The sequence below is a fragment of the Lissotriton helveticus genome, chromosome 1_1 (genome assembly GCF_964261635.1).
Source record: "Lissotriton helveticus chromosome 1_1, aLisHel1.1, whole genome shotgun sequence".
NCBI lineage: Eukaryota > Metazoa > Chordata > Amphibia > Caudata > Salamandridae > Lissotriton > Lissotriton helveticus.
Window position 1 is genome coordinate 492,828,450 of NC_136057.1, and position 18,020 is coordinate 492,846,469.

At 41.6% G+C, this 18,020-nt stretch overlaps 1 protein-coding gene across 1 annotated transcript in view; it reads right to left on the reverse strand.

The window, feature by feature from the left end:
- LOC144769926 (dihydrofolate reductase-like) overlaps positions 1 to 17,734 on the reverse strand; it is a 145,013-nt gene extending 127,279 nt beyond the window's left edge. The window contains exons 1-3 of the mRNA XM_078654121.1: positions 17,630 to 17,734; positions 7,851 to 7,997; positions 6,643 to 6,692 (exon numbers count right to left, since the gene is read on the reverse strand). Of these exons, the coding sequence (XP_078510247.1) occupies positions 6,643 to 6,692; positions 7,851 to 7,957 (157 nt within the window). The 5' untranslated portion in view covers positions 7,958 to 7,997; positions 17,630 to 17,734. The remainder of the gene's footprint in view (positions 1 to 6,642; positions 6,693 to 7,850; positions 7,998 to 17,629) is intronic.
- Positions 17,735 to 18,020: the final 286 nt, after the last annotated feature.

Below are 18,020 nucleotides of genomic sequence, written 5' to 3' on the forward strand. Positions count from 1 at the left end.
TTAGATATCGAACTATATGTCAAGGATAACACCCTACACAGCAGACTCTACCGCAAGGAGACATCATGCAATGCCATTGTCCATGCAGAGAGCTTGCATACCCTCCATCAGATACAGGAAATTCCATATGGGGAATTCACAAGAGTAAGGAGGAACTGCAGCGAGGACGCAGAATTTGAAAAGTGTCTGTCAGATATGAAGTACAGATTTGCCAAGCGTGATTACAAACAACAGACCATAAGCAAAGCAGCAAAGAGAATTGGTAAAACAAAAAGGGACACAACTCTACTAACAAATATCAAAGGCACATCAGCCAAACAACCTGTGAGGCTCATAACAGATTACGAGATAAGTGTCATAATGATACACAGTTTTAACAAACATTGAGACACTTCACTAGCGGACAAAACACTCAGCGAATGCAAAACTACCCGACCTCAGATCACGTTCAGGAGAGGCAGGACATTAAGGAACAGACTCAGCCCAACGGTTCCACGTTCCAGCACTGTCCCCTCCTGGCTTACCGCCCATACTGTAGGCTTCCACAAATGCGGTTGCTGTGGGGGTCTGTAAATGGGTTCTTAATGGAACTAAGGAATTTAGAGACTGGAAAGGTCATAAATACACCATTTCCCGTAACATCAACTGTAACACCAAATATGTTGTGTACATACTGGAATGAAAATGCAAGAAATACTATGTGGGCAGCACCATCAGTGCTTTGAAGGAACGCATCATGGAACGTATCAAGGCCATGTGCAATGGAGATGCCAGATACCTGATGTCCTCTCACATAGCTACGTTTGTAACACAAGGACCAAACAAAACTCTGACTTTCTTTGGAATGGATGTCACTGAACCGAGGGTCAGAGGTGGCAATTGTGAATTGAGACTTAGAAGACTAGAAGCCACTTGAATAATGCGTCTCCAGTCTGTGAAACATGGTCTGAACATCGACCACAAACTGAAATATTTCTTGGGAACCTAACGCTTCCCATTTTCCATCTCCCAGGGTTTTAACTTGTCTGAACTTTAGGAAAGTACACAATCAATGAACTACGAGTGTCTCAACACACAATTTTCCAACTTAACACATTAAGTCTATGCCATGTACCTCTACGTAGCAAACCCTCAGCTACCATTACTGTATAACACTGCCCCCCAAAATATACTGCAGGTTTGGCACCTGTCCTAAATACTTGAAAGCTCGGATCCCGAGATACTTCCAGGCTCGGACGCTACGTTCCAACTGCCGCGTTCAGCTTGCTGCCCCTCGAGTGAAAAGGGCTCGACTGGGGGGTCGAACTTTTTCGGCAAATGTTGTAACATTGTGGAACACATTGCCCCCAGCAATTCAGCAAGCCCCCTCTGAAATCTGCTTCAAGTGGCTACTAAAAACCTGGCTCTTTACCCAACCGCACTAGGCATCTTTCACTGCAGTCCTCTTGGTTAACTGTGTTCTTTTCAGCGCCGGGACACCTCCTCGTGAGGTAGCTGTTCGCGCTATATAAAATGCCGTATTATTATTATTATTATTATTAAATGGTTTCTTCCCTCTATTGTTTTGTGCTATAATCATGTATGCATGCCTCGCTCAAAGACCTCCTCCATTGTATTATTGTCACAGTTATTTGTCTCAAGACCTATTTTCATTCTGTATCCTTTTTTCTTATGCATCACCCTGCTGTACTGGGATGTACATTCTACCTTTGTCTCTTTTTCCTCGCATCCCTCTTGGGCCCTCTCTGGCCGTTTAACTAGTCATACTGTGTTTTTGCTTTATTCCAGCACAATCACCTTCCTTTCAGCTCCCACATGCCAGATTAATTATTGTGCCCTCTCTGGCCGTTTAACTTGATTTTCGAGTTATACTGTGTTTGTGCTTCATTCCAGCACAATCCCATTCCTTTCAGCTCCCACATGCCAGATTAATTATTGGGGTCCTTTGCTGTCCGTAACAGGCACCATGACAGCTTTTTTCATTTGTATACATTTACTTAGCATATTGCTTCCATGATTGGGGTTCCGTTGCTGTCCTTAACAGGCACTGCAACAGCTTTTTTCCTTTGCATGCTTTTTCTTAGCACATTGCTGCCGAGAGGCCGTGGCCCCACCTTCTTTCGGCCACAAATACTCACTTCTGCGTCCCGCCACGTATAGAGGCTTTTTATGCTCTAGTGTTCTATCCCTTAATCTGTCTTAAGTACTTCCACTTCGCGTGTTGGTTTCCATTACTTTCATTCACACAACGAGTACCTTACAACGCTGAAGCCGGGGCCTAGGTAAGCCCCTGAGGACCTCTGTTGACCACCACAGATTTCCTTTTGAAGGAAAGTCTTTTCAGACTTCTCGTGTGTCCATATTCTCCACAGATCTCCACGGACTTACCCGTCCTTTGACGCCATGTCTCTCTACTCAGAGACACTAGGGGAAGTTTATTCTCAACTGTTCTGATCGTTTACTTTGATCGTTACCCGTGCCGCAACCGGGTCGGAAATATCACCAGTTTTGTGGTGAGTGCACACCATCTGTGTATTTAAAATTTTGGCATTTATGTGACCTCACTTGAGTCCCTTGACATTATACTTAAACGGACCCATCTTTGCTCCTTTTTCCATCAGATTTCCTGACCCCTCCTCCAAGCTTACAGGTACTTTTATAATATATTTTTCATATATCTTTAGCAAGTCTCCTTGAAGCAAAATGAGTATTAGGTCATTGCTACACTATTGAACCCTTTTCCATTTCAGAGTCACATCCCTGCCTCAGTGAAATTCTTTGAACTACCTTTTAATGCTACAGTTGTCCTTTCTCCTTTACTTTCGATCCCGTTTCCCGTTATGTCCTACCATTTGTTTCAGACATTTCTGTCACTTTAGGTGTTTGCTAACTCACATAATAAGTCACGTATTTTTTCCGTAATGCTTTTCAGTCTGTGTATTTAAAAATGGTGCACAAAAATATGCTGTACGAGTGCTTTCTATGTTTCCGCCTTTCAAAAACATGTACTTCTGCAGTCTCGTTCTATATTACCTACTAGCAGCCCGTCCCGATGTTGTCCGGGTATGAAATAGAATGTGTGTAATGTGTGTATTTGGCAAGGGCAATTTGTTTTAAAATCTCGCGGTAGACAACATTTTTTGTTTCTTTAGAATAGGGACGGAGAAGGCCCAGCTGCAGGCCTGGTTGATGTTAGCAGGCGCGTGTAATTGGTGTAGTGATCTGCCGCGTGAGCCCGGCTACAGCCCTGGTTGATGTTAGCAGGCGCGTGTAATGTTGTTGAATGAGAGAGTTATCAGCCGCACGTAAATCCGTTTAATGAGAGACTTGAGTGACAGCGAGTAGGAGAGGCTGCAGTAATTGTCCCTGCAGACACGCTCATTTGCGTGATCTCCGCTTGAGGCCCAAATGCAGGCCTGTTTGATGTTAGCAGGCACGTGTTCCCCCACTTGAGGCCCAGCTGCAGCCCTGGTTGATATTATCAGGTGCGTGTAATTAGTGTACTGATCAACCGCCTGAGCCCGGCTAGAGCCCTGGTTGATGGTAGCAGGCGCGTGTAATTTCGTTGAATAGAGAGTTCAGTAACAGCGCGCAGGAGAAGCTACAATAATGTTACTTACCAGGCCTCCAGGTGAACGCGTTTGTCACGCCCCCAGCACACGGCCACAGCAGACAATCTTCTGATTAATGTACGACCCATATGGCATGAAGGGCGGAACGTAGCACACGCCCCCAGCGTGCCCCTTGATGCGGGGCAATTGTGTTCACATGGCATGAAGGCCGGACACACGCCCCCAGCGTTTCTCACGCCCCCAGCGTGTCACGCCCCCAGCGTGCCCCTTGATGCTGCGCAGCTACGTAATTGGCGCTTGTATGTACGACTCACATGGCATGAAGGGCGGACAAACGCCCCCAGCGTTTGTCACGCCCCCAGCACACGCCCACAGCCCACGATGTGATGGCCGTAGCACACGCCCCCAGCGTTGGTCACGCCCCCAGCCCACGCCCACAGCACAACGCAGACACGCCCACAATGAACTACTTTGCTGGCACGGTTCTTTTACCTTTTAAATGTATAGAGGAGTTGGCCTAACGGCTAAGGCGCTCGACCTCGTACCTGGGGATCTGGGCTCGAGTCTTGGTAACGACGCCAAACATCCTGTGATTCTGGGCAAATCACTTAATCTCCCAGTGCCTAACAAAAATGAATGTGTGTCCTCATGTAACGTAACTGGTGCTATGTAAAGCGTTCTGATACCTGATTCAGTTCGGGTCAAGTTCGCGCTATATAAAACTCTGCAAAAAAAATATATATATATGGTGGCCGTTTGCACAGCCTATGTCCTTCTGCTGCAACTGCCCTTTCCAACGCTGATTGGTGCTGTGGTTACTGAGATTACCCGTCTCAAAGGTTTGGACTCTCTCTCCTTATAATATTAGTATGGATATGGATATGGATGTTTAGCGAAATAATGTTTTTACGATTTGGTGCCTCTTCGTGGTGTTTATCTCTTCTTTACCTACTTTGTCATAAAGTTTCGATTGTCCTACATCATCCGTTTGCATATGCCACCGTGTTCATGATAGCTCAGTATTTGTGACAAGAACTTGGCTACGCTACCATTCCAACACATGTGTTGATTTTCATGCTCCTTGTTTCAGGCTTGCCACTGTGCAAAGAATTTTTGGTCTTATCTTGGATTGCAGATCATCATTGCGCACTGTTGTCGTTTAAACCTCAAGCCGCTTTGTTTCCCTTTTTGCCACAAGCTACCATTCCCACACGTGTTGATTTTCATGCTCTTTGTTTCAGGCTTGCCACTGTGCAAATAATGTTGGTCTTCTCTTAGATTGCTGATCATCATTGCGCAACCATCAAACAACTTACATTATGTATTTCAATTTTCACACACCTACCCCACAAATTTGGTCTTCTATGAGTTATGGAGTCACTTTGACAATGTACTTTACACACCAGAGGGTCTCCACAGCTTTTATTGGTGCTTTCTATGTGATCACCCGTGTTCATTCTACTTCTTGCTCCTTGAAACGATGCACCTTTTAGCCTTTTTTTTCTTTTATTTTACTTGTTTTATCTTATGTCCTTCCCAGGCCTGAAGAGTCACATTTGTACCACGTTGTGACGAAACACGTGTCGGCTGGTTTGTTTCTTTCTGTACTGATCTGGATTGATATATTATTCCTCTTTCATGAAACTCCTGGTGTCGACCTTTGTTATTTCTTCAAAAATAATTATTTAAAATGTTGGTTTTTACACTAAAACCTACTATCCTCATACGTGTGCACAGGACTTTGTTCTGCAGTGGAGCCAGCCTGACTACGGGTACACTGGACTATAGTTAAGTTATTGGCTTGAGAGCAGGTCTCAGTCTATTAATGCGTAAGTGGGGCTCCAGGTCTGCCTCCATCCTGCCTGAGAAGGTCTATCCAGGCACATTGAATCTCTCTATTGTGTGGCTTACTAGGAGGTATAAATAAAGGCCAACTGTGGTGGACAGGGCACCCTATATAGCGCTGGTATCTCCTGTGTGCCTCATCCTCCTCTGAGGTGCAGTGCAGGTTGAAACTTGGAGCCCCCGAGAGTCCACAAACACAAGGGCATGGGTCAGGTTGTGATAAATAGCGCTGGTGTCTCTTGTGCCCCTCCTTCTCAAATAACAAGAGCAACAGGTAACTGTCTTTCTGGACCTAATTGGTACCTATTGGAGTTGGCATGTCCAAGAGTGCCCATATGGCTGTTTTCAAGTTTCTTGTCATGGTTGACCCTACACAGCTATCATAGATCATTATAAATATTAATTGCATTAGTTGAAATGCATTGATTTGTTGTTTATTAAAAAAATCATATCTCCGGAACCTCTGCTGGATTTTTGTTGTTGAGGTACCTATTTAAAATAAAATACAACTTATTTTTATAAAATACTGTCATATTTTTATTGGGACATGTTTTCTGATTATTTTACTGTTTTTGTACTACTTAATGCTTCACACCTGCTCCTTTGAAAACGCCTGACTGACTGACTGCTCTGTGCCATAGCTACCTTGGAGTGAGAATGAACTTGAATGGACCGGAAACAGGTTTGCGACATTATTTCACATTGACGTTGCACAACCACACCACATAAAAATCCACATTCCTCACAGTGGATCAAAATTTAACTCACCAATAGATGAAGCCATTTGACCAGAGACCCTCCATGTATGTTCATTATAAATGCATTTTTGGAAAAACAGTAGTCTAGTGAGACAGTTAATGTTGTCTCAAAGGCCAGACCTAAAAAAGACTGGGTCGTTTTATCCTCTGCAGCAAAATGAAAGAAAGTTTCAACAATGATCCCAGCTCAGCACCAAATCATCCCAAAAACATAATTTCTGAGGTTTCTGTGTTGTAAGTGCTTAATAGCCTCAACGTGTACATAAGAGTGCAAGATGTCAAATAACTGAAATGGTAACTATCAGTTATTCGATCACTGCGTAAATAACAAATTTGACATCAGCAAATGTTCATATTTGATTTCAAAACCCCGAATTATGCCAAGATATGATATACAAAAAATTAATATCCAGTTGGACATTCAACATAATGAAGACATAAAAGACATTTCATTAATCAACACTTACCAGGAGTTTGTACGGTCGTGATTGTGTTTAAACAGTACTGAAATTCATTCCTTAATAAAAACAGAGAATGTTACATATTAGAGTAGTCCGACATCATGTAAACAAAATGTAGGATGGATCTATCATATCAGTAGGATCTCATCAAGACACTATTACACATATTTATATGAAGAGGTTTTGCAAAGAGCACTCCAAAAAGTCATTGAAATAGTACATGAAGATATCTTTTTGTAGCCTCGCGTTATGGGGATCAAACCCAGATATTGATGACTCAACCTCCTATACATTATAATGAATACTATTACTATTACATTAGGCAATATGTCCACTATAAAAGGCATTTCAGTTTGCTAACACCGAGCCACTGAGCTGTTCAATGATTCAAGTGTTTCCACTGAAAATAAAAAATCATTGGAAAATCCAATAGGTTCGGCTTTAATGTGCAGATGCATGCAATAATAGCTACACACAAAAAAAAAGTGTGCATGGGCTGCATCCATCAATGCGATTTATCAACTTAAAGCAAGAACTATTGGCTTTGCCACTGTTCGGTAAAAAAGGAGCAAAAATGATTCCTTTCTCTATGGATTGCATAGAGGAGATGAAGTACTGAATGTGAAAGTGGTGATGATGCTTGTACGTTTAGATGTTAAATAGTTCCTCATGGATTTCAAAGGAAGCACTTCCTAAATGTGGAATGATACACTAAACAGGCATATTTGCGGTGAGAGGGTAATAATACTCTGGGTGGAGCCAAGGTGCACTCTTTCTATATTGTCAAGAATGCATAACAACAGGTAAAGCAGACTGGTGCATTATCAAGCCAAAGCTAAGAAGCAATACCGTGTATCTACTTTCAATTATTGCATCTTAAAACAGTTCTTTTTAATCCAAATCTCTCCACCACCAAAAAACTGAAAACCGAGTTTCCTGTGACTAGTTCAAGGTAGAACGTGCTTCGACCATTCGATGTGTGTATATTAAACATGCAGGCATAAGTATATTCATAGTTTTATCATAAACTCTGAAATTGATGGTGTTCAGACGGCAAATGTTCAATATCTGAAAATTGAGGTGACTTGAGGTTTGTCCAGGTGGATTCGAATACATTGGTACAATATGCAGAAGAACTGATGCAAAATGTGTTTGATTGTTAGTGTCTCAAGTCATGTACGTTATGTCTAGTTAGAGGGCTCTTTTCTACTTACGGTAAATGCCATGCCATATCTCCATTCTTTCCAATCCCTCTGTTTCTGCAAGCAGCCACAATCAGGTGTATTGGTTTTGGCTCGACCTGTTCTGTGTTTTTGGACATCTCGGTGAATGTTATTGTCAGTGGCAGTAGAAAGCTAAATCTGTGGATGATACAAAAGGCTTTTCACTTTATCTGTTAAAATCATTCCTTGCCACGCCATGACACTTTTCAGTACATGCCTTGTTCAGCTACACCAATAACATCTGAAGGACCTGATTTAGAAGTTGGCTGATGGTTTCCTGTCCGCCATTGTGTCAAAGACTGGCAGTGGAAAATCTGCTGCATTGAAATTATCTGACATGATGGCGGAGGATTCTCTGTCAGTAAAGCTGCTGTGTGCCACACAGCATGAACCAGTCTGGGGATGGTGAGGAATTCTGTTGATAATTCCACCATTGCCCATGTCAAATGATAGAGTTACTACCATGAAATATGTATTCTGGGAATGTACCCCTAAATGGCAACAAATTCTCAGTTTCTTGATTTCTGATCCCTAATGATTGTTTCTCAGAATTTTAGAGACATAGAATCTGTCTTTTTCAGAAGGTCTGCCACTCTAAAGAAGACAGCTGTTCCGACATCCTGGTCGAGATAAGACTTGGTGGAGTTGCTACTCAGGCACTTCTCCATCTGAAACTGGACTATGGCAACGTTGCCTTGTGGGTCTCCCAAAAAGCTCACTTGCTCCTCCAGTCTTAATTCAGCAGCCAGGCTCATCATGGGTTCTAAAAAAAAGTTATCACTTCACCCCTGACCTATGTGCACTGAATGTGCTGCCACTTGAGGCCAGGATGGATCTCAAAACTGCTTGCATGACTCAAAGTTTTGCACCACAACACCCCTTAACTATCTGGCCCTCTCGAGTGAGAACAGATTCTCCAGAAACACAAGCTCCTTACTGCTCAAGTCTCAAAAATTCAAGAAAAGTAAAACCTACTAATGTGTCCTTTCTCCAGAGTGGTCTCTAATATCTGGACCCCCCCCCCACCGAGATCAGATGTAACTCATCCACATCCCTCTTCAAGAAAGAAGCAAAAAAATTAATATCCAACAAATTCCTCTTTCGCTGAAGACTTAGCCACGCCTCCACTCCGTTTCACCCCGCTATTTATTTTGTCGGCTGCCTTCCATCACTCCGTAACTTGCCTGAGCCTTGGATATATGTTTTACTTCACCCCCCCCCCCTTGTTATTCTATTCTATGCATCACTACCTCAGGGATAACGGTGCCACTAGTCCCCCAATCTGTATCTTTTATGTATGCTGCTGAACATATTCCTCTTTGTTTTACAGTCGAATTGTAAGCTATTCTGCTTATATGCTCCCACTATCCATGGTTTACTATATGTTTTCTCTCTCCGTATCTTGTGTTACTGATATCGTTCATACTCCGTAAAGCGCTAACTTGCCTTGAACACTAGCTCTAAGTTGCCATGTGCCAATCTATGCATCTACTTGTCCTTCCCTAGCTACTCCCTTTCATATCTACTTCAGGACTTTCTACTGTCATGTATCCTGTCTAATGGACTCTTCTTTTATACAAATGTTACTTTGTATTTTTATCAGTGTTTTTTGTAACCCTGGTATGGGCTGCTATTTTGCTCCATTCCCCGTCGTACACCATTTGCATTTTTACCACTACTATATATATTTTAATGTAGCCTTTATGTACCTCATGTTAATATTGCTGTGATTATTTTTACTATTAATATATACTTTTTGCATTTTGACCACTACTATATATATTTTTATGTACCCTTTATGTTCTTCATGTTATTATTGTTGTGCTTATTTTTACCATTACTATGTCTATCCATATGCACCTGTGATGTACCGCATGTTATTATTGCTGTGCGTACTCAGTAAAGCACTCTGATACATTGGGGTCAGGTTCGAGCTATATAAAACTCACAAATAAATACATAAACATATTGTTTCTGATTGTCACACCAAAGCCAGACTTTCAATGGTTGGAGCTCATAATGAATTTGTCCTGGGACTCGTTGGAGATTGTCTAAATAGTTGTGAAAAGGTAGGAGGGTTTGGATATGTATTTCTTGGCTGCTCTGAGATTGAAGCAGGATCTCTCCGCGGTTTGACAAGCCAAGATTAATATAGTGAATGTAAAGAGAAGGAGAAAATACTGAGGAATATCGTTTTGATTTCTAGAATCTTGTTTCCATTCTTCCTTCATTATTTTCCTTTTTGTGATCTTGTTAAAAACGGCCCCAGTTGTTTGTCGCAGACAGCATTATAACCGGTGGTTAAACCAATATACTGAAACTGGGCTGTGGGTTTGCAGCTTGCTCCTGATTGGATGGCTTTCTTGCCTTTTTCAATTCACTCACTACCCCTGGTCTGATGGTGTTCCTCACTATTGTATTGTATTGCATTACAAAGTATTAAAAGTGCTTTATGGTGAGCAGCAAGCTACTCCTGAACCCAAAATCAGTGGTTTATCCAGTACTTATTGTGATTAGTTATCTGCAGGCAAAAATCAATTGCATGCTGACCCCAGTAACTTTGTGATAGATTATATTAATACAGGTTAGGTGTGAACATTAGTCGGGCTATGTGGTTTTAGGTGAATGACTGGTGAGAAGGATAGTATGATCGGGATTAGGTAATGACAGGTTGCAGGGATACGTTTTTAAAGAGGAGGGGCTGTGGTCTATGTAATGAGGTATCAGCCAATCAATAGGAGTGATTAAGGCAGCCAGGAGTGAGAAGAGGCTACATTCAGAAATAGAAGGCATGCAGATGATGGAAGGTAAGAAGATTGTCTCTCTGAAAAAGAAAAGAGAGGAATCAAGCGGAAGTGAGGCAAGGTCGATTTGTTTTCATGCAGGGTTTTTGGAGTATAGTAGGAGAAGGCTGTCTAGAATTAGGAAGCAATCGGGGAATGTAAACTGTAGAAAGAATCAACATTACGCATAGTGCACCACATCACGGTCATACCGCTTTAACGTGCAATTACAAGTGTACACAGCATTTAAATATTAAGAGCCTGAGTGTGCTGTGTGCCAAACAATGAGCTGTGCTTTTAAACCTGTTCTGGATTATTCCAAACGTGGTTCAGGGTGTGTACGATGAGCAAGGGGAGCTGGCGCTGAATAAAGAAGAGGTTTGATTTAAATATCTTCCCTCTCTAGTCTGTAAATAAATGTTTTTCACTCACTCACAAAAATGTGTTATTTGTCACTGGCTGAGACCATCTTGCCAATTCACAGTCAGATTTATGCCCTGTCATCTAATCCCATCAAAGTGTACATTGTGTGTGTTGGTGCATGTGGCCATTATAGTATATACATTGTAATATAAGCAAAGCAGAGTAGAGAGCATTTTTTAAGCTGCTGGCCTGTTCCTGTATACAAGATGGCAGTGATGGTGGTCCCAGAGAGTGGAAGTGTATCACAACTGATGCAAGAAGGAGGAGACCTACACGGTGGAATGAGGGCAAAGGAGACAAGGCTGCTATGGAAATTTTATTAGGTCTTTTTGCTAAAAGTAGATCCTGATAAGTGTTCCTGTGGCACTGCCACTTGGTGGATGGTGTGGGAGGAGGGGATCTGCAGTCTCGGTTGTTTAGTGTGAGAAGTATTTTAGGTAACATCCTTTTGACTCCTTTCTGTTTACTGCCTTTATCACTGCTCACAGCCAGGTGCAGGTAGTTCACACCTCTTTGTGCCTCTGTTGTGGGTGCTCCACATTGAAGTCTACCCTGTTGTGAAGAGCATCACCCCACACATAGGCTGTGTACTGCAGAACACACTAGAGGCAACTGAAAGAGAACCAACCGAAACCAGTTCTTCTGCCTGTGGATTTCTAAAAAAAAAGTACACTCAACAACCCAGATCTGCAAAGAAAAACAATGCTGCATGTTGTGGACTTTCTCTCATGCCTCCCAAAAATGCATAATGTTACCTGCTAGTGCACACTGAAAACAGCCCGACCATCACACCAAGAACCCCTATGTCTGCAACTAGTTTCCACAAGCCATAGCTCCCACTAAAATGTTCAAACTATTTCTCTCACATGTCCAGAACAAAAATCCACACAAAACAAAAGCAGGCAAATGGTATGCAAAGCACCTCTAATATCTGGAAAAATAAACAACTTGCTGTACCATCCACCCATCGCACAAGCATAGTATTAAACAGCTACATTTTGCTTAGTGTAGGTCCCGAGGTAAAACGCTTCTAGTATATGTGTGAATATTATTTATTTGTAAATGGAATAGAAACACCTTATGATGCCTTTTGCCTCTTATTCTTGAAAGCTGTGTTTTAAATTTTCAACATGAAGCAAATTTTCCAAAATACTGTTCATCGTGGAAGACCACAGAGACAGTGATTAACTTCTACCTGTCCCCCCTTTTTTTCACTTGCACTTTGGTTTTAAATTGGAAGACTTTTCAGAGTAAGCACCAAAGGAATATTTGCATTGCATAGCCCTGAAGTTTATCCTATTTTAACTCACATTTTTTTGTTTGCACTGCTCTTATTCACTAAAATTTCATAAACAAGCAAAAAAATCCCTTTTGCACTTGTCTTTCGCTTGTGAGAATCCACAAGAGGATACAACTTAACCTCCTCGCTACTCCCTAATGATGAAGGGAGAGTGGGAGACAGTTGTTTGGAAACCCAGATGATGACACTGAGCACTTAAATGTGTAATGATGGGATACCAAATATCCTGAGGTGGTTCTTGCCTACCTTTTCATTTCTGTTTTCTGCATCTTCTTGTTTTCTCACCTTTTTGATAAAGCACATAATAATGTTAGGCGTTCTTAGACTCAATTTCTGAGGTACGCGGTATACTAGACCACGGATTCTATTTGTTTTTGACATCGTGGAATTTAGCCATCTTCCACGATGAACAGTATTTTGGAAAATTTGCTTGGATGGGAACCCAATGATGAAGCATGCCACTAAGTAGGTTGGTGGGTGGGGGTTCTTCTACAATCCTAATGGGTTCCCTGCAAGGGAGACTGTTTTTCTGATGGCCCTGATGACTGGGTTATTTAAAGCATAGTTTGAGTTTGTTCTCTTTCTTTGTTGAATCTCAAATTAGGGGAGACGAACGAGCGCATATGTTCTCTCCTCTCTCTCTTCCCTTTGTTGATTAAGATCGAACATTACCATGAGGAAGGTTGTGGGCATCCTTAAGCTTAAAGGTTTGGCTTTTGAGAGTTGAGAATGCAAATTTGCAGAAAAGAAAGTCACATTTTTGGATCATGAGATCACTAATGTTGGCCTCAGTCCAAAAATGAAGTTGGTGGAAGCCATTGTCAATGCTCCTTCCCACAGAAATATGGAAGAACTATGATGCTTTCTTGATTTAGCTAAATTGTATGCACATTTTGTGGGGAATGTTTTGCACAAAATGCATCAAGTTAGGTCTTTAATGAAACACAACTCTCAATGTGAATGAAGATTGCCAGTGGTTGTTTGATGTAACCAAACGAGCCATTGTAAATGCTCCCATTTTACAAGGTTTTGATGGATTTGGGACAGGAAGTTGTAGTTATTCTGACCACAAACCACTGAGTAAATTGTTGACAACAGAAGGGTTTTGCAGAGCATCAGCAAGGGTTGCTCGTTTATCCATGAGATTGCAGGATTTCATGTATGTGGTACAATATTTACCTGGCATTAAGAATGTAAATGCCAATTTTCCTAGTAGAATGTCATTATCGCTAAAGGAATTTGACCAAGACCAATAAAGTGACTGTTCTGTTGCTGGAATTTTTGCGAAGGAGTGTTCCTGCTGTATACAGAAGGAGGAATTGATGGAGGCATGTATCAAGGATGACACATTGATGGAAGTGAAAAACAGGATTATGAATGGCTTGGGAATGGTACGCAGGAAGGAGTGGGATGGTGATTTGAAAGCTTTTTGGGAGGTCAGAGACAAGCTAAGTGCTTGTGATGAATTCATTTGCGGAGGGGAAACAGTTGTTCCCCTCAGTCCTGTACAGAGTAAGTTGATTATTATTGGACATGAAGGACATTCAGGTATTACTAGGACCAAACGCAACATCAAGATGTTGTATTGGCGGCCGAAAGTGGATCTTGAGATTGAAAGGTTTGTGAGGACTTGCGCAGACGGTGAAAATGCTGACAAATTGTTGAAGACTCTCAACCTGCCTTTATCTTCAATTGGTAGTCCCAATGTACCCTGGGAAGAGGTAGCATTATATATTATGGGACCTGTTACATGGAAGGATGGGAAATGCAGGTATGGGATTGTGTTGGTGGATTTATTCACCTCATGGATAGAACTGGGAGTGGTGGACAAGGTAGACACGGGCACTGTCATTAATTTTTGGAGGACCCTTTTCTTAGATGCTAGTGGAACTGCAGCTTGATGTAAGAATAATGTCAATGCTTTGCATTTGACTCATGAGGGACATCTAGTAACGACTAGTTGAACTGCAGCTCTTTGTAGAATTATTTTGATATTGGATACTATAATATTCACTGCCCACTGCTAATCGTGTCCTATAATACTTTGCAGGGCCTTTGGTTGGGATTGTTTTTTTGCCAATTTATGCGCTTTTTGTCAAGGCATCTGCTTGGTCCTCCCCCTAGGTTAGGGGTGACCCCAAAATCATCACCTCTCTCATTGCCTAATGTTTTCATTGAAAAAGTTCACTTTTGTGAATTGGTTATATGCTTTTTAGCATGTAAAATTGCTTTATCAAAGCATCTGAGGATGTTGTTTATTTAGCTGCTTCGCTACGTGATTAAACTCAGTTTTTGTAATGTGCTAAACTACGTATGCTCCGTTAGCGTAGCGTAGTACTAGGCCCAGGGTTAGTAAGTATACCAACTTTCCCACCACCTCACATGTCCTGCCCACATTTGCTACTATAACAGACAGTTACACATGTGGGGGAGCTCTCTGCACAGAAAAGATAGGATTGGAGGAGTAACACAGATCAGTGAATAGCATTTTGTAGTACACGAGTGGTACCACTGTAGTACTACTCAGGTACTACAAAATGCAGTTTATAAATAGACCTCGATAGGGTCAGATGTTGTAATTTACTTCTCAATTCTCAAAGAAATTGACCATCAAAGAAAAATATTTCCAGGAAATTCTCAATCAGCACTCATGAAGCTCATCAGACTTATCCAGGGCTACCCACTGTAGTTGGCCATCCAACTAATGATTGGGTGCAAGATAAAGGCTTTTTCAACTCAGTCTTTCTCACATCTTTATTGCAATAGGTCTTCCAATGTTCTTGTCTTCTATTTTGTATTAAATTTCTTGTTTCACGTTGTTTCCAGCGGTTTTCATCTTTCCTCCCATCTATTCTCTCTCTTCGCCCTTTTTTTCTCTTCTTTCCATCTTTCTTTCTTATTGCTTTCCAGCTTTCTTCATTCTTTCCATCTCTCTTACAACTTTCCTGCCTTCCTACTTTTGCTCATCCTTCTGTCCTTTTCTGTCTTTCACCCTTTTTTCCTCTCTTGTTGCTGCCTATTTTGCTCTTTTTCTTTCCTTACTTCTTTCTAATCTCCCTTGTCTATGACTTTTCCTTCAAACCACCTATCTATAAAGTGCTTCTTTCATGCTTCCCTGTCATTTTCCATCCATGCACCCATCCATCTTTCTCTCTAACCTTTCCTCTTTCATCATCCATCCATCATCCATCATCCTTCCCATTTTCTTTTTCATTTCTTCCTTCTTCCATGCATTCATCAATTCATCCTTATTTCTCTTAAGTCATCAATCCTTCCTTTTATCTACCAATACTTCCCTTTCCAATCATCTGTTCTCCTCTCCATCCACCAATTCTTTCTTCTGCCCATGCCCTGTTTTTTTCCATTATCTATGCTTCCTTCTTTCATCCATCCATCCCTTTCTACACTCCTTCGTTCTTTCCACACATTCATCCATCATAATCTCCACCCATCCACCTCTCCACCCAACCTTCTCTCTACCCTTATCGATATTCTATGAATCTAGAATTTATGATTCTTTTCCTATCTGCTTTTATGTTTCATTTGTTCCTCCACCCCATAGTTCCATCATAATATCCTTGTATATTGGTATTTCTACGCTCCTGTTTAGTGACCAGCATTTTCGATCAAACTCAAAGGAGCGATCAACAACAATTTTAAGGTTTTATGTTATCACAACTACTCACTGAAAGCTACTCCGGCACAAGATGTTAAAGAGGTGCATTCTTGATGCCCTTGAAGCGGCCTCCAATTAACGCAAACTGGAACTTATTCCTACTAAAACAGTAAGAGCTATGAAACTGTGCAAAATACTTACTATATTTGCTACTTTCATATTGGTTTAAATTAAAGTCAGATGAACGTTATTACTTTTATGCAAAGCAGCCAGTACAGCAAGAATAGAGATGAAGAAATGTAAGAAAGACAAGCACTGTCAAAGCCAATAGTGCTAGTGTTGACTGCCAACCTTTTATCTTTGAGAATGTTTGTTGTGTTGTGGTGTTTGTAAAACTCTATCCTGGGGAGCTGTCAGGCCCTTGCCAATATAAAAAAATAAACATTGGCTAAAAATACAAATATTGTTTGGCCTCTCAAAGCACTCTTTGACATAACAGCGCCTAGTACTGATCGAACATCCTTTGTGTGGCTGTGCTCTTTGTAAATGAGCAGAATGATGGTACTCACTTTGAGATGAGCCATTGGCTGAAGTTGGCTGACTGATTGCCCCATGTGTATGCTGGTGGGGGGAAAAGTGTGAATGACTCAACAAACCAAAGGAAGAGGCTCAGGCTGGCTGAGAGCCTGTATTAGTAAGAATATCATATATATAATTGTAGCAAAATCAAACGGTCTTGAGTAACACCAGACCTAAAAAACCTAAGGGAAAAGGTTTTCTGCATCTATGCACTCAGGATCTGGAATCGTATCCATGTAACTATCAGAACCGCCTCCGACTGAGGAAAGAGCTGAAGACGCAACACTTCAATAAGGCTCCTTATCAACATCTTTCGATTGGCTGACTTTAGAATCCCAACTCACTCTCTACATGAACAATTCTGAATGCTAAAAATGGCTTTGGCTCTCTAAAGTAATCTGTCACTCTTGGAATATTCGTGCTATGCAAATACCCAAATAGGAACATCAAAGCAGTGGTACTTGTCTAATAGCTATCAGAACCTTCACTGCATATTTAAATGTGTAAATACTATCAAAAACTGCATATTTGAATATCATACGTGCTTGTGTACATTTAAAGGTAATACAGCTTAGACCAAGGTTCAATAACAAGTGTCATGGGCTTAAATAAAACAAATCAATGATGTCAAATTTTGGGGCAGGTTTTACAAACACTTTGCACTTCTGCAAAACCACATTTAGGGGCATATTATCAAGAAACAGCGTTAACATTATCGCCGCTTTAGCGGCAGACAACTGCCGCTAAACATGGGCAGTGAGCTGGGGCTACTGCAAGCCTTAATATGGAAATGAAGAGCGTATGGAGAAAGTATCGAGACGTGAATATTTGCATACAGTTTATTAACGGCGAAAGCATCCATTTCACATATGACATGCAACATATCAACCTCAATTCATTTGAATTTTCCAGCCTAGTAAAACTGCTTGCATTAGAGCAAGTTTGTTACCGGCAAATGTTTCAGTACCGTGCCGAAGAAGCACAGCAGCAAACTTGTGCAAAATGAGTCACTTTCACTAGTTTAGTCTGCACAGCAAAAAACGTTACAGATCTTAGAATATTTTCTTACCTGATACTCCAAGTCTGGGTCCCAGCACAGAAATGCCAGCTAGCACAGCCTGCTCGCAGACCTTGGAGGACCTGTCCCCGGCGGAACTTAAACTCCCAGGTCCTCCTCGCCACGTGACCTGTATGTCTAATTCAGCCCTGACAATTAAAACAAAAGCCTTGCTGTCTGAGGAGGGGCTGGCCTTGCATGGGGCTGGGACTCGTGCTGAGACGGACTTAAGAGGCACTTGTGTCCCCGCCGCTCCACCGTGTGGGGAGGCAAGTCATACGGCATTTTGAAAATGCCGTATCCAATGCATTCTCCGTCTTTCTTTCATCTTGTAGTTGACTCGCAAACCACGGATGTCTATATAGACAAACTATCCTGCTATTTTCAGCTTCCACTGTACACT